Source organism: Megalobrama amblycephala, linkage group LG2 (genome assembly GCF_018812025.1).
Source record: "Megalobrama amblycephala isolate DHTTF-2021 linkage group LG2, ASM1881202v1, whole genome shotgun sequence".
Lineage (NCBI taxonomy): Eukaryota > Metazoa > Chordata > Actinopteri > Cypriniformes > Xenocyprididae > Megalobrama > Megalobrama amblycephala.
The window spans coordinates 49,162,862-49,186,057 of NC_063045.1; the positions used below are offsets into that span (position 1 = coordinate 49,162,862).

Genomic DNA, 23,196 nt, shown 5'->3' on the forward strand with positions numbered 1-23,196 from the left:
CGAATCGCTCTCGCGGTACTTTAAAGCCATACGTCACAGTCACATGACGTCAGCGCTGTCTCAAGTCGGACAACATTTCTTACCGGCATGCACTGCTTCAAGTCAGCCGCCGATCGGTCTTTGCGGCGCTGCATCAAGTCGAACAAGTCTAATTTCTAGTGAAGCCTCATATCGGGGTGTGTATTAGCGATGGGCAAATGAAGCCTCATGAAGCACTGAGGCTTTCCCTTCATTGTTTCAGTAAAAGATTCAAAGTTTCGAGAGTGTCAAAAACAGCGCCATCTGGTGTCTAGTAAAAAATAAAGTAGCCAAAACTCAGTGAAAGAAGCTTCTGTTACGTAGCTGTTACGTCCTCAAATAAAAGCCTAAATAGCGCGCGCCTGTGTGTGTTGAATTACTCAAATTCATTTACCTGTTTAACTGTGACATTTAATGCCAGTATGAATATCAATATGATGTAACATAAGAATAAATGTAGCCTACACATATATGAATTGCATATGGCAAAATATTTTATTTTCCTGAAATAATTTGTATTCTTAATATTACTTGTATGACTGGGTATTTAAAAATGTAATTTAATAAGTCTAAATGAAAACCTACTCGTAAAGTAAGATCTGGGGGTTCGAACTTTCCGACACTCAAAGTGAATCTCGCACGTGATTGGACAGAAAGTGAGGCTTCATTTGTCATCAATCACGTGACTCTGGGAAACCAATACACACTAGCGATGGGCAAATGAAGCCTCATGAAGCACTGAGGCTTTCCCTTCATTATTTCGGTAAAAGATTCAAAGCTTCGAGGGTGTCGAAAACAGCGCCATCTGGTGTCTAGTAAAAAATAAAGTAGCCAAAACTCAGTGAAAGAAGCTTCTGTTACGTAGCTGTTACGTGCTCAAATAAAAGCCTAAGTAGCGCGCGCCTGTGTGTGTTTAATACTCAAATTCATTTACCTGTTTAACTGTGGCATTTAATGCCAGTATGAATATCAATATGATGTAACATAAGAATAAATGTACAAATATATGAATTGCATATGGCAAAATATTTTATTTTCCTGAAATAATTTGTATTCTTAATATTACTTGTATGACTGGGTATTTAAAAATGTAATTTAATAAGCCTAAATGAAAACCTACTCGTACAGTAAGATCGGGGGATTCGAACTTTCCGACACTCAAAATGAATCTCGCACATGATTGGACAGAAAGTGAGGCTTCATTTGTCATCAATCACGTGACTCTGGGAAACCAATACACACCCCGATACGAGGCTTCACTAGAAATTAGGCTTGTTCGACTTGATGCAGTGTCGCAAAGACCGATCGGCGGCTGACTTGAAGCAGTGCATGCCGGTAAGAAATGTTGTCCGACTTGAGACAGCGCTGACGTCATGTGACTGTGACGTATGGCTTTAAAGTACCGCGAGAGCGATTCGAGATCAGCCGCCTGAGTTAGCCAGCGCAGTTTCTCAAGAGGAGCTGCACGAGTGCTGATGACGACACAGCTGTTTCATGATTGGCCAGATTCACCGCATGACAACGATCACGTGTGTTTCGTGTTTATTGCATAGACTGTAAAAAAATATGGACGTAGTGTCCGTGACGTCACCCATAGAGTTCTGAACAGCAGTTCTGACGCGAAAATGAGGCCGCTGCCATCTTAGCTGCGCATCACCGCACGTCACTCCCGGATAACTGAAAATGGGCAAAGAGGCGGGACGTAGTTGGAGCCCATGTGACTGGTTGCTGAAACCACGCCCACCTAGCATATCTATCTTAGATACTATCTCAAATATTAATAAGATAACAATATCTTTAGAAAGTACTAAAGGTTTACTGTCAATTTAGTTTTTTAAGTTAACGTTATAGATGTTCTAACACCAGTAGGCTAATTAATTTGTGTGGGGTGTGCAAATAACACAAAAAAATCAACTGGGACTTCATACCTTTAATGAAATAGAGATCGCGAGATGAATCCAATCCGTTGCACTTGGGTAAAATGTCCATTTCAAAACATTAAAAAAAGCGTTAAATCCATGAAATCTTTATATATTATCCATCGTTTGCATTATATCTTCGGAATGATTTGCTCTCCATCATCGTTCTTCAAGAAAGGATGCAATCTGAGCACTGTTTATAATGTAAAACTCTATACGTACATATATAGGTACCAGATATCTGTATAACTCTCAAATGTTCTCTCAACATAACTATAATTTTTCAAAATAGTGCAGCAGTTTTAGTTATATCCAAGCAGTGCAGTTGGAGTTGTATATCCTCCTGGTATTGTCATATAGTAAATCTCAGGAACAAAACTTTTAGCCAATGCCACGACGATCCAACAACGTGTGTTCGGCATGTGAGCACATGTACACAGACTAGTGATGACCGTCTGACACCGATGCTCCGACACAAGCTTCGAACTCGAAGCAGGATTTTTCTTGAACTACTGCTTCGAAGCTTGCTTTGGTGCGGAAAAACCCACGTGACCGATGACGTCCGAAGCAGCAACTGCTTCGGTTCTCTGAGTGAATCACGTGACTGGTTCAGACTAGTCGATACTGCTTCGCATCGCGAGAGGCTTTGTGACGTGAGACTTTGCTGCGCACATGCTTCAGCAGCTTTTTTGGCGTGTAATATGACTATATAGACACCCAAAATGATGCACAAGATGTGAGTTTGTTGTAGTAGGAGTTTCAATCAAAGTTTATTTACATCATTCACGCAAACCCTAGTTACACTCATACAGACATTATTTTGCTATCTACAATTTCGCCACTAGATGTCACTGAAACGAAGCTTTGAATGAATGAACCCATTTTCAAAACAATTGATGAAGTGGTTCAATACTGGTTCATTGCTTCATTTGGACATCATTAACACAGACTGACATCTGTCTCGAGTATGCAGCAAGCCATATATTGTATAAAATATTCCAGAAAAAAGGCACAAATACGGCCGAGATGCCAAATTCAGTGGCTGAAATTAGCTGCTAAGGTGACATCCCAGCTAACCAAAATACGTGACTACGTAACTGCAACGTAATTTGGTGACCAAACTTTCGTCGTGGCGTGGCAACCGGAAAAGTGAAAGGTGCCTATACGTCGCCAGTTAGTAACTGCGACGTCGTGGCAACGTTGTGTATTATAGTTGTGTGTTGGTAATCAGTTGGTAATTTTTATATTTATTTATTTATTTTTCTATGGGCGGACATGCAGTAGTTTAACCTAATTTATGTCCTCATTTGCCTAAACTAATTTAAAGGCTATTCCAACAGCTGTGAACAATGAATGCAGACTCAAAATGAATTCAATTCATTTATTTTGAAAAACACACAGAACATGAACAAAACTCCAAATAAAAATAATAAAATACACTGAAACTATAAATAAAAAACATATAGCCTACAGCGAACCATAAAATAAAAGCATTCAAGACGTTTTGCACTCAGTATCAATAAAAACATATGCTATGCTAGCGTAACATTTTGCTAACATATTTCAGACGATCAAGGAAAGATACCATATAATCACAGAGGTAAAAATATTAATAAAAGTAAAGTAGACTGTGGGTAATGTTACTTAACCAATCTGACGCAGTTGTTGAACTTTATTGCTATAAAACTGACGAGAAACACGGAGAAACGTTGACGCTGTCCTCTCCAGCAGCTTGAATGTTTTCCCGGTTGCCATGGCAACTCTAACGGCCACCTGCACTAAAGTAAACATAACAATAAAAAAAGGTTTTGCGTCTTTCCAAATTAACTTTATACATTTTTATAAAAGACATTTATTGGTTGTCACCTCGGAAAAATAAATTCTTCTCTCAGAAAAATTAACTTTACAGTCTTATCAACATACTGTGGGCGCGCGCGCACTCCATTTGTGGAGGCGCGCACTGTATGTCACGTCACTATATATAAAAAGCAGTCATCCATACTCTGACTTGGTGAAAAGAAACATTTTTTTTTTCTTAAGGGACATTTCAGTCTTGTGTCTGACGTTTAATTACACATTTTAAATTGCAAATTCTGGTAATAATAACATAAAGAATGTGTAAATTATGGTAATGAAATTACGAGCACATGACGTTGCTGTAACGTTGCCAGTAAGTCATGGAATGACCATTATATTACGAATAGAGTACATATCTGGAACGTCCTTGGTTTTCTTATAACGTTAGGACGAAAACCAGACAAAATACAGATATATATAAATACAGATTTTCATGCTGGCATTTCTTTGAGAGAGTTTGCCTTCGCTTCCTGGAAGTAGGGGTAAAGTTGACAGCCTCATGTGGCAGGAAGGAAGTGAATACTTTTTTTTTTTTTTTGTTCTTAAAATCCTTTATTTGGATGTTTTCTTGCATGTCATTGACACATAGAACATGGATAACATCTAGAAAAAAATACTTACAAAAGGAAAATGACTATGAAGAAAACTATACACTGCAGCAACTGCCGGTGGGCTGAAATGGGTTAATTACGATAATTATTACGAGATCTGGCGTGAACGCAACGATCTGCTCCCCCAACCCAAATCAAACACACCTGAACAAGCTAATCAAGGTCTTCAAGATTAGGATAGAGAGTTAGATGCAGGTGAGTTTCATCTGGGCTGGAGGTGCCCGGACCTCCTTGGATCTTTAAAAACGCGTTTCTTTTTGTTGCGGGATTCAGTAGCACATTCTCTGTGCCTCGTTATTCCTCCTGATTCACTAATTCAGTGCGTTTTCTAGTAGCGTGCATTGTGAGCTCGCAGGTCGAGAGGATGACAGCTCGAGTGTTATGCTCATTGAGCGCTGTTTTATTGTGTCTGTCTGCATGTTTGAACACAAAAGACGCTGGAGTCGTAGGAGGTGAGAAGTTTTTTTAACTTCATTTCACAGCCCGAAGGAATGCGTGAATGAGTGCCTCTACATATATAATATAATATAATATAATATAAATATATAAATATAAATATATATGTATGTGTGTGTGTTTTACAATGCAGATTTTCAAACCATCTCTACAGTGATAGCAGGAACATAACTTTGTTTGTACAGCAGCTCTAGAAGAAAATGGTGTCATTGTCCAGTGTTTGTGATCATATACTTGACTAGAAGCAGATAAATGAACTTTCCCCGAAGTTTTCACACATTTCTAGTAACTTTCACAAACTGCAAGGAAACCATAAGTAACTCATTGAAACAAACATGAAACTATGAAGGATGAACTAGTATGTTCTTATAAAACCTACTTTGATAATCTTTGACAACTTCCAACTGAATTCAGCCCATAATACAGTTTCAAGCACAGGATGGAATAAAGATTTGCTATTCATGCTTTTGTATGTTTTGTGCTGTATGAGATTGAATGCTGCTTAATGGACTGATTATCTGTATCAATACAGTGAACCCTGCTGCTGAGCTGCCCAAGCCTCCCGTGAAGCCTCCAGTGAACCCTAACGCCGAGCCGCCCAAGCCTCCAGTGAACCCTGCTGCAGAGCCACCCAATCCTCCCGTGAAGCCTCCAGTGAACCCGGCCGCCGAGCCGCCCAAGCCTCCAGTGAACCCTGCCGCCGAGCCGCCCAAGCCACCCAATCCTCCCGTGAAGCCTCCGGTGAACCCTGCCGCCGAGCCGCCCAAGCCTCCCGTGAAGCCTCCGGTGAACCCTGCCGCCAAGCCGCCCAAGCCTCCAGTGAACCCTGCCGCCGAGCCGCCAAAGCCTCCGGTGAACCCTGCTGCAGAGCCACCCAATCCTCCCGTGAAGCCTCCAGTGAACCCGGCCGCCGAGCCGCCCAAGCCTCCAGTGAACCCTGCCGCCGAGCCGCCCAAGCCTCCAGTGAACCCGGCCGCTGAGCCGCCCAAGCCTCCAGTGAACCCTGCCGCCGAGCCGCCCAAGCCACCCAATCCTCCCATGAAGCCTCCGGTGAACCCTGCCGCCGAGCCGCCCAAGCCTCCAGTGAACCCTGCCGCCGAGCCTCCCGTGAAGCCTCCCGTGAAGCCTCCCGTGAAGCCTCCCGTGAAGCCTCCGGTGAAGCCTCCGGTGAACCCTGCCGCCGAGCCGCCCAAGCCTCCCGTGAAGCCTCCGGTGAAGCCTCCGGTGAACCCTGCCGCCGAGCCGCCCAAGCCTCCCGTGAAGCCTCCGGTGAAGCCTCCGGTGAACCCTGCCGCCGAGCTGCCCAAGCCTCCCGTGAAGCCTCCGGTGAACCCTGCCGCCGAGCCGCCCAAGCCTCCAGTGTGTGGCGGAAGCTGTCCTCAAAGTCCCCATCGAGGTGACCATGACGGACACGGACAAGGTCGCGGCCACGGCGGTGATGGACATGGTCACGGTGATGGACATGGTCACGGTGATGGACATGGTCACGGTGATGGACATGGTCACGGTGATGGACATGGTCACGGTGATGGACATGGTCACGGTGATGGACATGGTCACGGTGATGGACATGGTCGCGGCCACGGCGGTGATGGAAATGGGCAGGGTGATGGCCAATGTCAGTCATAGTGTATGTTTATCATCAAAATAAATCATGTTTAGTGAAGTGTCTTTCTGACTTATTTTTATTTATTTATTTTTTATTTTTTTTTATTTTATTTTTTTTTTTTCCTCCTTTCCATTTGCTGCGTTTTGCCAAAAACCACCACAAAATATAAATCCTTGCCTTATGGTTACGCCACTGGTAAAGCACTTGTTCGTGTACAGAAATTGTTGGAATGATGAGATCACCGCTTTCATGCGCTCAACATGTCTCTGATCGGCTACACGGTGTTCATCTCTGCAACCTTTCATGCCACAATCTAAATATAATGTCATGGATCTAAATGTAATGTACTTTTCACGATTAGTTAACCTTGAGAGCTATAATAGTAAAAATGCGCGAAAAGAGAGCGTAAAGCTGTGGTCACACTACACTTTTTGTTCCATTGACTTCCATTCAAACGTATGCGACTGCATCAGACCGGAAACGCAAGCTCGTGCAAAAATTCCGCGTATCGCTGCGTTCCAAAGTTCAAGTTCGGTGAACTCTGACCTGTGAATTCACATCACATGAAGACTTGCGACCAGTAGAAGATCGATTTGTCATATATATATATATATTTTTTTTTTTTTCCATTTTGAATGTATTAAAGTTGTTGAATTCATGTTTATAAAAAAGACGCTGTAGGCCGTGTCGTCATATCACGACCGTTACCACATCCGAAGAAATTTCACACGTTCAAAGTCTAGTGTGACCGCGGCTTAATACTTGGATATTTTCATATGCAAAGATGTTAGCCAGTCACAGCAGTGGGCGTTTACACTGAAGTCTCACAGCAGACACGCCCCTTAAAACACAGCGTTCAGACCATAGACTGTAAAAAAAAAAAAAAAAAAAAAAAAAAAAAAAGGTTCAAACCAGAAGGCTAAAATCAGGATAGGAAAAATGCCTTTTATTTATAAATGATGACAATTTTGGATGTACAAAGCATACCAACATAAGTGCACCCCACTAAACATTATAAAACAATTAACCAACGCAGTTCATGACCCCTTTAGCACACATGAAATCAAAATTGACCTTATTTTGTTAGCTCAAATTGCTAGTTTTGTGGTGAACAATTAATCCGTGCAAGTCAATCCACACAAAAAAATTGCCTGGCTTTGTAATATTTAATCAAAATCTGAAAATGCTCCTCCCCTCTGCAACGGTGCCCCTTCTCTGATGACATCAGTTTGACGGCTTGGGTTGAAAATGCTTAAACCACTCCCCTGCAACCGTTAGTCTGCTATGAGTGAGAGATGTTCATTGCCATGGTAATTTACGCTCCACAGCTAACCTGCTCCAGGGCAGGTTATGTTCTGGATTAGAGATCTCAAACTGAAATTGGACCAATCAGATGTAAGCTAAGAGACGCTGACACACCCAACAAAATAAAGTCACTCCCCCAGATTCTCTTCCTGCAAATTAAAGGTCATTATATAGTAAAAACAAATATTTAATGATGAAATTGTGTGGTTTCAATGATAATTACTTAAAATTATTTTATGATTTATATATGATTTGTATAAGTATATGATCTATATTTTTATTGATCCATTACACACAAGCACATTTAGTTTAACAGTTGTTATTAAGTTAGTTTCATATTAGTTTCAATGAATATTAATATAGATCACATGCAATATAAGGTGTAAATATACTACATTTAAATATGACGTGACCTTGTCCATGTTTGAGTCCATATCGCTATATATTATCAACTATATAAACTAACTTCACAACTTTCACTTGCACTGATAGAAAAAGATAATTTCTTTTATTTGTCCTCTTTCACAGACAAGCATTTTCCATTAGTGTAAACACGTTTAAATTCTTCATTTTTAAGCAAAAGAGTTTTGAATCGCGCTGGCTCTCTCGCGAGAAGTGAATCATAGTTTCTCTCTGTTGTAAGGCATATGATCCACTGATGTCACTCATTCATGTGCACGCGCTCCACAAACTCAGGATCAAAGCCCGAGTTGACAGAGAAAGTTGATGATAAGCATCATGGTACCAACAAAGCCGGATTGGAGTGGTTTGGATTTGTCAACTCAAAACTAATCCTATAACCCTGAGTTTGTTCAACTACCATCATGGTACAGGGCCCCAGGGCCCGTATGTGTAAAGCTGCTCAGAGTAAAATTTTATTCTTAAAGTGTCAAAATTCTAAGATGTAATTTATTCTTCCTAGACTTGGGATCCTTTTTATGAATCATACTTAAGTGTCAAGATTGGGTCTTAGCTGCTAAATTATTTTGGAAAGCTGGAGAGGTGTAACAAGATGGCAGCAAAGAAGAGACACACGCTCTCCAATAAAGATATGAAGTATTGACGTTAGATGATGACATGGAGTTGACAAAATGATATAAACTTAATTGTCAGTTCTTTTTGTAACTGACCTAATAAGAAATGTAATAAATATTAATGTTTAAAGTTGCTGTATGCGATTTCTCAAATTAGTTGTTGATATTTTAAATCAACCCCTCTCTTCATTGCTTTGCCTCCAAAACTCACACTCCAATCCTAACCACCCTGCTCCGTGTCGGTCTCGAACCCCGGCCCGATCGCTGCTGGCATGCGAGGCGAATGCACCACCAATGACAATAAACACCTCATTCTCTAGTGTTCCTCAGTGTGCAGTGGTTTACCTACAAAACTCTCATTGTAAAACTGAGTAGTGGCTAGCTCTTCTTGGTTTATGTGAATTTGCCGGTTGATGACAAATCCACTACAGAGCGTCCGGTAGGAGACTTTATCACAGATGGTCAGGTATGCGGGAATAACCCATTTATTGTCACCACATTTATTGGCTGGCATGTATGTGTGTGTGTTTTCTACAAAATAAAGATATAAGAAAAATATATAAGTAACAATAACAATTAACAGTGGTTACAATAAATATAATAGTACAATTTCTGTACAAAGAATACACTACAGTGAATAATATAAATAGGAAAACAAATGTGCCATTATATGAAAGATGTGCTGCTAGAAATTACTAATATTGAGCAGTTTAAATTTGACACCTCTCAGCACCGAGGACAAAGATGGAGCTGCGGTCTAAAATATTAGTGCGTATGCGCCAAAAGAGTGCTCTAAATGTCAGAATTGAACGATATATATTAAATATATAAATTAAATAAACCAAATGATGATCAAATGGCATATAGCATTTGTCTTATAACAGTGATATATGTGAGGTAGGGCTGTTCAACGATAACCGTGGTTACAAAATAATAGTCTGTGTTTACGTAATATATGTGTGTTTGTTTTGTGTATAATTATTATGTATATATAAATATACACACATACATGTATACATTTAAGAAAAATATCTTATATTTCTATACAAATATTTACATTTATATATAATTTAAATATATAAAAATATAAATATATTTATACATACATGCTTATATTTCTTAAATATATACATGTATGTGTGTGTATTTATATATACATAATAATTATACACAAAACAAACACACATATATTACGTAAACACAGACTCTTATTTTGTACACGATAACCACGGTTATCGTTGAACAGCCCTAATGTGAGGAAACTAGTATGTAAATATACACACAAACATCTTTACACGCTAGTTCATCTTTGTCACTCACATACATTAACTTATAAACACTTGGGCGGTTAAATGTTCACAAACAATGTATGAACAGACTATTACTCACTTTATAGGCACACACACAACTTTAGCAAAGATATAAATCGCTAGCTATCATCCGTTCCCAATTGTTATGACTCAGTTCAGTGGGCAGGACTGCTGATCTGCACATCCTACCCGGAGCAGTGATCGGCTCGCTGGATGGATGCTGCGTGTGAGTTAACTTTAGTGTATCGCTTTAGAACTAAGGCAAGTGAAAATAACCTGTGTGTGGCCTGTTTTACACTCATTATGTGGCCACTGTTACACACGTAATGCGTGGATGTCTGTTTATCACAGCTGACGTGCAACAAAATGCTTCATGAAAGATAAAGTGCAGATGATGAGCGAACGACAAGGAAGCACAAAAAAATGAGCGTTCAGTACACAAGAGTAAATACAAACAAGAGGTTTTTTGTTAATCACCAACAGAACAGCAGCTCCAGACTATCAAAACCCAGTGTTACTTACATGATAAGGAATCAAAGCAGCCTCTTCATCTGTTTTCAGGCCTTCCTGCTTAGCTCTCTCCAGTGCTGGAAAGCTTAATATTAACGCAGGTCTTAAAGCCCTTACCCAGTCATAAACCTTTATTCCAGTGATATTCTTTTGAGCTCTTTTGTATTGTGTAAACTTACCACACCAAACACAGTGGCCAAAATTGATGTGCAAAGGTTTTTTTTTTTTTTAAATGACCCTACAATTTTGCTTAAACCATCAAAATATGAGGAAAATATTTTTAATTTTATATTTATATTATTTAAATGTTTTAAAATATGACCTTGACTAACATAATCCGTTTTTAATATTTCATTGGTTTTCTCTTGTTTTTGCATGTTCATAATTTCTTTGCATGACATCCTGGCCAAAAATAATTTGAAATAATTTGAAATTTAATTTCATTATCACACATAAAACAATTGACTCCAAGCACAGCTACACAATATGCTTACATCTTTTACAATATTTGAATTAAGGTTGAAGATGTCCATTTTCATATGGCTGGACATCACATTTGGCTACTACTCTATGGAAGTTCATTGAATTTCCAACTGACAATCAAACCATATGGCAAAAGCAAGCCACTTTTATGTTGATAGTGGGCTTCCCTGGAGTTGTTTGATGAAACCCGTGTTCACATCAATGCTCTAACTGTAAATGAGGAGACATATATCAATAGAAAAAGATTCCACACTAATTTGTCATTATTTTTGCACAATGCAAAGCTGTTTTAAAAATAAATTAAAATATTAAAACATTTCAGTGCCTTTTTCAGTTTTTTTATAATAACATTCAATTATTGGTGTTGTGCTGCTGTGACTTCACCCTTGCAGGCTTCTATACAGATAATAAGAGCACTACTTCACCTCTCAGATTCATGATGAATTAAAAGCAAATCACATACAGTATGCTGAGAATATTCTGCAGTTTCTTCTCTTTCCACAGACATGTCCATACCAGTGGTGTTCTGAAATGAGGAGGCACATTTTTTATTTATTTATGAATCAATGTAAATTCAAGTTTGATTTTGACGTGACATAAAGCAGTGATATCTAACTGGGTGATCTGTTTACTTACTTTTCCCACTGACGCCAACATTTGTTCATTCAAACTGATGCACAGAATGCGCACTACAACAAGAGGTGGGATTTATCGCAGAAACCAATCAAATCCAATCATAACCAATTACATCCAATCATAGCGTGATGGAGACATTGCCTCCTCTCACATGACTTTCCCCCATTCATTCTCAATTACCCCCACAAAACTCACCTCATGCCGAGGGTCTGATGATTTTCTATGGTTTCCTATGAGAGCAAAGGGAGGCATGACTCCTACTGTAACTTTACCTGCAGGTGTCGCTGTTGGGCAGTGTTCCTTTTGAAATACGGGTGACTTGCACTCTTTTTAATGTCATAATTTGTAATATTTGTGTTGTTTTATATGTAATATGGATAATTTTCTCATCCTAATTTTTTTTAAGTTGAGACACTGCCTCCCTTGCCTCCTCGGAGGAAACGCCCATGGTCCATACTGTATACTTGGAGCCGTTCTCAGATTTAATCAAACGTCCTCAGATTCGGATTTACTTACAGTACTATACTTTTCTTTTGCACTATTACCTCGAAAAACAAATTTACAGCGATCAAGTCGTAGCTTTCAGAAATGTCTGGCCTGCATCCCAATGTGCCTATTATCCACCCTTTCCGCCATAAATGGTATTGAAAATTACTAATGTCACATACTATTTAGTATGGATAGTATGCACATTAAGACGCAGACTAGTTCTAAGATCACATAAATGCTTTTACATGTCAGTATCATGGTAATTACGACATGACATGAACGCAACCCAACTTCGATTTGTAAAACGTGATCACTGTACCACCTGACCACTGCAAATTAATTTAGGCGTTGATATTGTTGCCATAGAAATGCTCAATCATCTCTTAACCCATTTGTGCTCAAATTTTTCTCAATGGTTTCATGCATATAGTTGTGTTAATAGTGTCCCATGTGAACATGTTCTGCATTTATTTTCCCCAGGTTTTTTTCTTTTCTTAGAAATCGTATTTGAATGTGCAAATATGGGGAAAGCCTCAGTGCTTCATGAGACTTCATTTGCAGAAAAGTTGAGTAGTTTTACTTAATTTTATAATGTTCATATTTATGCTTTAATTTCTACAAGCTTAAATTGAGTACTATTATAGAATTTACTTTGTTTTTTAAATTATTGCCTGAACTAACTTTTTCATGTAGTATTTACTTCATCATAAAATATTTTATTACAGTGGAGAGGGTTCTGTTATGTTAGTTTTGTAGGGTTGCCATTGTAGAGTGCCATAAAGCCATAAAGAGAGTAGAGAATGATGCTGAGAATGAGGATGAGAATGATGCTGGTGACGATGATGAGAATGATGCTGTGATGCTGTGTGATTGTTAATAAAAGTCACGTGCAACAGACTGGCCTTGCTCCGCTTCCACAGCTCTCGGCCCCGCCCCACTTGTTACAAAAATTTTAAGTTCGATTAACTTAACAAAATGAGTTAGTTTGCTTAAATGTTTGTATCTTACTGAGTTTACAGTGCTCCTGTTCTGTCATCATTTTGTGCCAATGTTAGGTTTTGCTTAGTCTTATGTAACTTTATTACTTTGAGTTTGATGAAGTTAAACCATTTACGGCAATCGGTTTCCTCAAACCATTTAAGTAAAGATATGATTGTTAGATTTGTTTCCTGAATTCAAACTAAATTAATAAAATAAACTTAAAATCTTTAAGTTGATACTCTAATGATTGACTAAACCAACACTAAAATATAAGTTTAACTCAATATATATGAGTTTACAGTACTCATACTTATTGGTTTTAAAACTTTAATGGTTTACGGTAATTGGTTTCCTCAAATGGTTTGAGTTGGGTTTTACAGTGTGTAGATTCTTTTGCTTACCATAACATATCTTTCACTTCCTTCTTATTAGTTGTCTTTTCTTTTCCTTATTTTTCTTCATTTATCTATACTGTGTCATTGTGTTTTGTTTCTATTCTGTGGTGTTCTGAACCAACTCCCTAGTTTAACGTCTGCTAGGTAACAACGAGGTACAAGCTGTCACGCATTTAAATATAAAAGGCAGGACATCAGTCATAAGTGTGTTTAACTGAATTAGAGGAACATCTCAGAATCTCTTGTATGTTCTTTTATTACTGATTACTGATTAGAAATTCTAATATTTTTATAGATCTCAGGAGGAACGCCTATAAAGAATAAGACTAGAAAATGATTCTATTCATATTTATTATTTATAATGATTGAAACTCTTTTTGTATTTCTTCTGAAACTATACTTCAACATTCACAGTTTTCAACACCTTGCAGTTATAGACGCTGTCTGCATCTTTCTGCCATTTTCCTTCATGGGAGCTTTTTTTCTGTGCATATACGAGTACATCGAGACTTTAATTGATTTTGACTTGTCACCTCTATGTAGTGTTATATCTACTTGCATCTTTTTGCATCTGTTTGTTTAGCAGTGGACTGAAAATGGCAAATTACACTGTAAAAAATGTAGACAGTTTTATAATCACTGGATTTGATCACCTGCAGAACCAAAAGCTCCTCGGATTCCTCATCTTAATAACCTACATGCTCATATTGCTTGGGAACGGCATCAATCTGTGTATCATCATGACCGACAGACATTTACACAAACCAATGTACATATTAATCTGTAATCTAGCTGTTGTTGACATAATGTTCTCCTCTACCTGCAGCACAACTATGATCTCAGTGCTGCTGGCTGAGATTAAAACTGTCTCATACTACTCTTGTATCTCAAGGATGTTCTTTTATCATGTTGGTGATTTCACAGAGTGTATGGCTCTGACATTAATGGCAATTGACAGACTTCTTGCAATTAGGCTTCCTTTGAGGTATCACAGCATTGTAACAAATTCACGAACATTTGGGCTTATAATACTGACTTGGCTCATTGCTTTCACTCTAATGGTTGTTTTGACATTAGTGGTAGACAATGTCCCATACTGTCAGCCTGTCATCAGATATGTGTTCTGTGATTATCCTTCCATGATCAGAGCTGCTTGTGTCAATCCTGAACTATATTTTTTCTTGCCTGCAATGATTAATCTGTGGTGGTTCTGTGGACTGTTTCCCTTTGTTATGTGCACTTATGCTGTTCTGGCATATAGTGTGACCAAACTTTCCAGTAACTCAAGCAGAAAGCAAATGATCAACACTTGTTTGAGTCACCTCATTGTCCTGCTCAGTTTTTATGCACCAAAGCTAGTCTCTAACTTACTAACTCGAATAGGAGTTGTGCTTACTTTAACTGAGAGAAATGCAATATTGATAATTGCCTCTCTAATTCCTCCATTAATTAACCCCACTGTTTATTGCACCAGGACTAAAGAGATCAGGAAACGATTAGCAGATGTATTTTTGCGCAAAAAAATTGTGCCGAGTCATTTAAAGATTTTATCGTGATGGATTATTCTGTTTATTTTCATGGATAACTGTAATGATGTTGGATGTTTGATAATGTGTTTTTGGTACTCTTGCTCATCTTCGAGACTAGACCAAAGCATAAACATGTTGATATGTTGTATGTTCAATTTGTTTTCAAAATGAAGGAAAAGAAAGTGGGGGGAAAAAATGTCAGTATTCGACGAAAATAATGCTACAATGTACAAAGCCTTTACAAAGCCAATATACAATGATCTTTAAAAAAAATAATGGTAAGGGTAAAGGTTATAGACAAATTTGGTTTGATTGATCTTGTGTGTCATTATAAACGGCAATATATCACACCTGTTTGATAATTCTCTCAGGTTTCCTATCCTTATAATCTTCAGGGTCTGTCTAGTGACTCCAGAGAACAAATTAAGGGCATGTATCAAGTATGTTGACACTCCTCAGACAAACAATGTTACATGGAAACCCTTGACATCTGATCTCTAATGCCTTACTCACTGAGGACCTCACCTCTCAAAACACATAATAATCAAACTGTATTAAAAGATTATGTAAGATGTATGTAAATTATGAAAGAATATAGGCTAGTGTTTCTACAAGCTTAATCATTCATTACATCAGCTCTTGCATATTGTTTTGCGATTTGCCAGATTATTGTCCTATACCAATTTTTAAAAGTTCTTGAGTTTGAATGCATGACTAGTTGTGTTGCAAGGTAATCAGACTTTTAAAAATGTCTAAATTAACTTAGATTACATAAACTGTACCTTAAGGTTTATTAAAATTGCTGAATGTTAAGAAATTTGTAATAGTGCAAAAGTAAACAATTAGCTTCTGCTCACTGTGATTGCTTTGCTTAGGCCACAATGCTTCCACCTTATTAATATACACAAGAGCCCTCTTAATGATCCATTAATAGCAGAGCAGATAATATTCCCTGTTGAGATCCCATTACACAAATGTTTTAATAAAATCATAAACTGATATCACTGCTGGGACCCAGGGACAACAGACTTTATTTACATTTATTAATATTCTTATTATTCTACATGATTGTCCTCTTTATATGTCAGTGAGTCAAGTATGACAATTTTTAAAATGGTTCCTCCTAGGTCCCTCTAATACCTAATATAACCTTTAATTCTAGGAGGTAAAGACTTTTTCACCGTATATAGCGAAATGAAAGAGAACAATATATATATAATAACAAAACTTACAAAACAATCTTAGGTTTAGGTTGAACTATGGCTTGCCTATTATCAGTCTGGAACTGTTATGAACTATTGCGTTTTGAACAAATTCCCATGTTTAATCATGGCTGCTAAGAAACCATGAAGTATCTGTCACACCATGAAAATATAAAAGGCAGGACATCAGTATGTACTGGATGAGAAGAACATCTCAGGATCTCTTGCATGCTATTTTAATATTCACTGATTAGAAATTCGAATGTTTTTAAGAATCTAAAGAAGAACGCCTAAAGAAGAATAAGACTAAAATGTTTTACATTATTCATATTTACTCTTTAACATGACTGAAACTCTTTTTGTATTTCTTTTGAAACTATACTTTAATTTTTACAGTTTTCATCATCTTGCTGTTACAGACGCTGTCTGAATCTTTTCCTTCACAGGAGTTTTTTTTCTGTGCATATATGAGTACATCAAGACTTTAATTGATTTTGTCTTGTCCCTTGTAGATAGTGTATTTTAACATTACATAGATAGTCTGTTTGTTTTAGCAGTGGACTGAAAATGGCAAATTACAGTGTGAGCAATGTAGACAGCTTTATAATCACTGGATTTGATCACCTGCAGAACCAAAAGCTCCTCGGATTCCTCATCTTAATAACATACATGCTCATATTGCTTGGGAACGGCATCAATCTGTGTATCATCATGACTGACAGACATTTACACAAACCAATGTACATATTAATCTGTAATCTAGCTGTTGTTGACATAATGTTCTCCTCTACCTGCAGCACAACTATGATCTCAGTGCTGCTGGCTGAGATTAAAACTGTCTCATACTACTCTTGTATCTCAAGGACGTTCTTCTATCATCTTGGCGATTTCACAGTGTGTATGGCCCTGACATTAATGGCAATAGACCGACTTATTGCGATTAGGCTTCCTTTAAGGTATCACAGCATTGTAACAAATTCACGAACATTTTTGTTTATTTTTCTGACCTGGCTCATTACTATTACTCTAATGGGTGTTTTGACTTCTGTGGTAGACAGTGTCCCATACTGTCAGCCTGTTATCAGATATGTGTTCTGTGATTATCCTTCCATGATCAGAGCTGCTTGTGTCAATCCTGAACCATATTTTTTCTTGCCTGCAATGATTAATCTGTGGTGGTTCTGTGGACAGTTTCCTTTTATTATGTGCACCTATGCTGTTCTGGCATATAGTGTGACTAAACTCTCTAATAATGCAAGCAGAAAGCAAATGATCAACACTTGTTTGAGTCACCTCATTGTCTTGTTTAGCTATTATGCACCAAAAATGGTTTCTGGATTATTAACTCGAGTAGGAGTTGTGCTTACTTTAACAGAGAGAAATGCTATATTAATAATTTCCTCGTTAATTCCTCCCTTAATAAACCCCACTGTTTATTGCACCAGGACTAAAGAGATCAGGAAACGATTAGCACATGTATTTTTGCATAAAAAAATTAAACCAAATCATTTAAAGGTTTTATCATGATAGATTATTTTCATTCTCATAGCTGATTGTGATCATGTTGCTTTTTAATGTCTTTTGTAATGCCCTTGTTCATGTTAGAGATTAAGCCATAGCATAGATGTGTTTATACATTGTAGTGTAATGGACAGTATTTGATGAAATTAATGATGTAATGTGCAAGAAAAAGTTTTTTTTAGAGGAGATTGCTCTGTACAGTAGCTGCCACATAAAAAAAAAAAAAAACGTTGTTACATACTTGTACTTTGTCCCACATCTTAAATAATATTGAAAATATCATAATTCTAATAATAGCAACTTTTTAACTATACAGTATATTATGTCAGATTTGTTGTTTCATGTATGTTACAATAATACAATAAATCTAAAGCACACATAGGCCTACTGCAGTTAAATTACATTGTCAGTTCACCCTTTTAGTGCTCAATCCTGTTCTTTGCACACACAGTTCATTGATTTACAGGAGTGACAACCACATTGTACAACTGAATTTACTCCCGATAAATGCAAGTAGTGACAATCGCATACAAAAATTCTATGCATGTGTGTACTGAACTGAACTGAACAACATTTATAATGCTGTACTTTGTGTTATATTACCATGGTAGCAAATTACAAAACACAAATTAACACTGCTGCAAGTGTGCTTCTAATACACCGGCTGAGGGAGTGACAGCTAATTTGACATCATTCTCTCTTCTGACTGCTGTAATCAGTCTCTCTATATTTTTCTCTATTTTGGAAAGTCAAAAATGCTATCATGGATTTTTTCTTTTCATATTTGAGCAAATGAGAATACAAAAATGTGTTGTCCTCTCCCATTCACATTTACCAAACTATGATGACTTCCGCATCTGAGAAACCCTGGAAATGTGAAAAGGGTACATTAAGAGATGGCACTCGTGATGTTCAACTCGGAGCTGTTTCACGTCCTCAGACTTTGATTTATGCATTTATATAGCAACACTATCAATGCTGAAATGAATCTGCAGCAGTCAGGAGGAAGTAAGGAGGAATCTGCAGGAAGTCAGAGCTCTTTAAGATATTTATGTTCATTATTGTTGCAATGTCATGTGCTTTGAGCGGCACTGGTTCCGGAAGTATTTTTTCAATTCATTTTTCCTATAGGCATTTTTTTTTTTTAAGAAGACAAAGGTACAAGACTGTGTGCTTAACGGCTTTACAGGGGGAAAGAACTTCAATCCCGTGAAGCATTGCGAACAGCATAAGCTGACGCCTGTTCATGTGAGCAGCACAAGGCATGTGTGTGATGCTGACGCAAGAGCCGTCACTTTTTTAACACTATGGTTGAACCACTGTAGTCACACTGACTATTTTAATGATGTTATTACTACTTTTCTGGACACTGAATGTGGTAATATCGTTGCTTTCAATGGAGGATAAAAAAACGTGTTGGATTTCATTAAAATATCTTAAAGGGTTAGTTCACCCAAAAATGAAAATTCTGTCATTAATTACTCACCTTCATGTCGTTCCACTCCCGTAAGACCTTCGTTCATTTTCGGAACACAATATTTGTAATGAATCGTCACTCAGGCAGGGATCCATTTGCATGCTTTTATTAAACAGATCGTGGTCGTACAGGCAGGGTAAATCAGGGGCAGACAGGTATAACACAGGGCAGGCAGAATCGTAATCAAAGGACAGGCAGAGGTCAGGGCTGGCAGACAACACTCACAGAATAGTATCCAAAGCACAGGTCAGGGATAGGCAGCAGAGGTTCGACAATGGTAAGCAGCAGGTTCAGTAACAGGTAATCAGTCAGAAAATAGAATAACACTCGGAATTGTACACCACGGCAATACAAGACTTCGCGTCTAAGTGTAGTGTAAGGAAGTCCTTTATATTCCAGTAACCAGGATGCAGCTGGTGGGTAATCAGTCCAAGGCAAAGAGTTATGGGAAATGTAGTGTGTGTATGTTAGTATTCGGGTGAAAGCTCCCTCCGATGGTCAGAGGAGGGAATCATGGAGTTCGTCTCTGTGACAGAGCCCCCCCCCTGCGAGCGCCTCCTGGCGCGAGGAGGCAAGCGACACCGGGGTCTACCGCGAGGTCGAGGAGCTGGCCTTTCAGGGTGGTCTCGGTGGAATTCATCCACTAGGTTTGGGTCGAGGATATCATCCGCGTTGACCCACGAGCGTTCCTCAGGACCATAGCCCTCCCAGTCGACTAAGTATTGTAGGACCCTTCCTCGGCGTCTTGAATCCAGCAGTTCGGGGACACGATAAGCCTCCTTGCCTTCAATCATGATGGGCAGGGGGCCCTGGTCACCAGACACCTCCTCTCCCTCCTCGCTGGGACCATCGGCAGGCTTGAGCAGGGACATATGGAAAGTGGGAGAGATATGAAAGTGGTCAGGCAAGGATAAACGGAATGATACTGGTGTTATCTGACGGGTGATTTGAAATGGACCAACGTACCTTGGAGAGAGTTTTTTGCAGGGTGATCGGAGACGTAAGTCCCTGGTGGACAGCCATACCCATTGGCCTGGACGGTATGTGGGACCTGGTCGCCGGTGGCGGTCCGCCTGTTCTCTGGTTCTGCGAACGGCATGCTGAAGGTGAGTGTGTGCTCTGTTCCAGGTCGTTGACAGCGGGCACATTGGTAGGTTCTCCAGACCATGGGAACAAGGGAGGTTGGAATCCCAAGACGCACTGGAACAGTGTTAGGCCCGTGGCGGATTCCGCTTGAGCATTGGCCTCCTCGAGCTCGGTCATGATGTCCCACTGGACGGGCGAAACAATGAGAGATTCAGGTAATACAGTTTCTGGCTCTTGATGTATGAACTCACCCTCGTGTTGCTGCGAGAGGGCATCAGCCTTGACGTTCTTTGAGCCTGGTCTGTATGTGAGAAACGGGAGAAAAACAGGGACCAGCGGGCTTGACGAGGGTTCAGTCTTTTTGCGGTTCTGAGATATTCAAGGTTCTTGTGGTCAGTTAGGACAGTGAAGGGATGAGTTGCTCCCTCCAACCAATGCCGCCACTCCTCGAACGCGACCTTCATGGCCAGCAATTCTCTATCCCCGACGTCGTAGTTTCGTTCTGCTGCATTGAGTTTCCTGGAATAGAAGGCACAAGGGTATAATTTAGGTGGGTTACCTTGTCTTTGGGAGAGAATGGCCCCAAGACCAGTGCTGGATGCGTCGACCTCCACCACGAACGGTTTGGATGGATCAGGATGATGGAGTATGGGAGCTGTGGTAAAACGTTTCTTGAGGTCTTGGAACGCCTGGGTAGCTGAGACAGACCATTTGAGGAGTGTATTACCTTTTTTTACCATGCTTGTGAGGGGACAGGCGATGATGCTGAAGTTACGGATGAACCGACGGCAGAAGTTAGAGAATCCTAGGAAACGTTGTAGTTCTTTGAGTGTTTTGGGTTGTGGCCAGTTCAGAATTGTTGATACTTTCTTCTCGTCCATAGCTACTCCGTCGGGACTGATTACGTAACCCAGGAAGGACACAGAGGTTTGATGAAATTCACACTTTTCTGCCTTTGCGTAGAGTTGATACTGAATTAAACGTTGAAGCACTGCTCTGACCTGCTGAACATGTTCCTCCATACAATCTGAGTAAATTAGAATGTCGTCGATGTAGACGATCACGAACTTGTTGAGCATGTCTCGGAATACATCATTGATGAAAGCTTGGAAGATGGACGGACTATTGACCAGACCGAAGGGCATAACGAGGTATTCATAGTGTCCGTTTGCGGTGGAGAATGCTGTTTTCCACTCGTCTCCCTCCCGGATGCGAATCAAGTTGCATGCGCCACGAAGATCCAGCTTGGTGAAGTATTTGGCCGTTCGTAACTGCTCCAGTGCAGCAGGAACCAGTGGCAGCGGGTATCGAAACTTGACCGTTATTTCGTTCAGCCCACGGTAGTCTATGCAAGGTCGTAATCCGCCATCCTTTTTCCCCAAGAAGAAGAAGCCCGCAGACGCAGGTGAGGTAGACGGCCGGATGAAACCCTTCGCTAGTTCCTCCTCGATGTATTTCCTCATAGATTCAGATTCTGGCTGGGATAATGGGAAGATGCGGCCCTTGGGTGGAGAGGTTCCTGGAAGCAAATCAATGGCACAGTCATATGAACGATGTGGTGGTAATTGCGTTGCGCGCACCTTACTGAAGGCTACTACCAGGTCCTGGTATTCCTCAGGGATTTCGGGGACAGATGGAGTATCTTCAGTTCTCTCGGGAACGGTCGCTTTAACAACTCTGACTGGTAACGTAGGGGTATGACACAGGCATTTAGACTGACATTGTTCATTCCAATGAGTTATCTAACCTTCTCTCCAGCAGATCTGCGGATTATGAGTGCGTAGCCACGGAAGCCCCAGGATGACAGATGATGTGGATGTGGGTAAGACGTGGAACTGAATTTTCTCGGTGTGAAACAGGCCAATTTGCATGAGTGGTGTGGTGATGGTTGTCACGTTTCCAGTGCCCAGCGGGTGGCCGTCTATCGCTTGCACTGTGAGGGAACATGTAATTATGGGTATGTGATTCTGTTGAACAAAGTGTGGCGACATAAAGTTTCCCGCGGCTCCTGAATCCAGCAAGGTGTGAGTATTGCACTGTAGTTCATCAACTTGTAATGAAACAGGTACGGAAACACACGTCAGCCTGGTAAGACGTGTTGGAATCACTCACCGACCGTGGATTTTCGGGACGGAGTCGAACTGGGCAATTGTTCCGGACATGTCCTGGACCTCTGCAGTATAAGCATAGACGATGAGCCAGCCTGCGACTTCTCTCCGTTTCAGATAAGTGATAAGTGTTAGTTTGCATGGGTTCAGGATCATCAGATTCCATGGAATTTACTGAGCGAGCTCCAGTTTGAGCAACAGATTTGCGTGAACGAATGAGGTTATCAATTCGGATGGTGAGTTCAATAAACTGATCTAAAGTCTTGTCTTCGTCTCGGCATGCGAGTTCAGCTTGTAATTCATGAGTTAAACCCCTCCGAAAGCAGGTTTTCAACGTATCACTCACCCAGTTCGATGGTCCCTCGACTCCCTCCGATGGTCAGAGGAGGGAATCACGGAGTTCGTCTCTGTGACAACATTAAGATATTTTTGATGAAATCCGATGGCTCAGTGAGGCCTCCATTGACATCAAGTTAATTTACACTTTCAAATGCCCAGAAAGGTACTAAAGACATATTTAAAACAGTTCATGTGACTACAGTGGTTCAACCTTAATGTTATGAAGTGACGAGAATACTTTTTGTGCACCTAAAAAAACAACTTTATTCAAAAACATTTAGTGATGGGCAATTTTAAAACACTGCTTCATGTATTTTAATA

At 39.7% G+C, this 23,196-nt stretch overlaps 3 protein-coding genes across 4 annotated transcripts; all 3 read left to right on the top strand.

The window, feature by feature from the left end:
• Positions 1-4,315: 4,315 nt before the first annotated feature.
• On the top strand, positions 4,316-6,539 carry LOC125262915 (proline-rich extensin-like protein EPR1). Of its 2 annotated transcripts, XM_048181758.1 has the most exons (3): positions 4,317-4,857; positions 5,394-6,305; positions 6,342-6,539. In XM_048181758.1, exons 1-3 carry the CDS (start codon positions 4,770-4,772, stop codon positions 6,488-6,490), a joined length of 1,149 nt encoding a protein of 382 aa, XP_048037715.1. In that variant the 5' UTR covers positions 4,317-4,769; the 3' UTR covers positions 6,491-6,539. The 2 variants fall into 2 exon arrangements, with proteins under 2 accessions (XP_048037714.1, XP_048037715.1); XM_048181757.1 differs by having other exon boundaries at positions 4,316-4,857; positions 5,394-6,539.
• A 6,104-nt stretch (positions 6,540-12,643) lies between these two features.
• LOC125261236 (olfactory receptor 10G4-like) lies at positions 12,644-16,389 on the top strand. Its single transcript, XM_048179852.1, has one exon. It carries the CDS (start codon positions 14,210-14,212, stop codon positions 15,167-15,169), a length of 960 nt encoding a protein of 319 aa, XP_048035809.1. The 5' UTR covers positions 12,644-14,209; the 3' UTR covers positions 15,170-16,389.
• Positions 16,390-16,553: 164 nt separating this feature from the next.
• On the top strand, positions 16,554-18,242 carry LOC125261227 (olfactory receptor 10G4-like). The gene has a single exon (XM_048179844.1). The coding sequence runs from the start codon at positions 16,912-16,914 to the stop codon at positions 17,869-17,871; it is 960 nt and encodes a 319-aa protein (XP_048035801.1). The 5' UTR covers positions 16,554-16,911; the 3' UTR covers positions 17,872-18,242.
• The last annotated feature ends 4,954 nt before the right edge of the window (positions 18,243-23,196 follow it).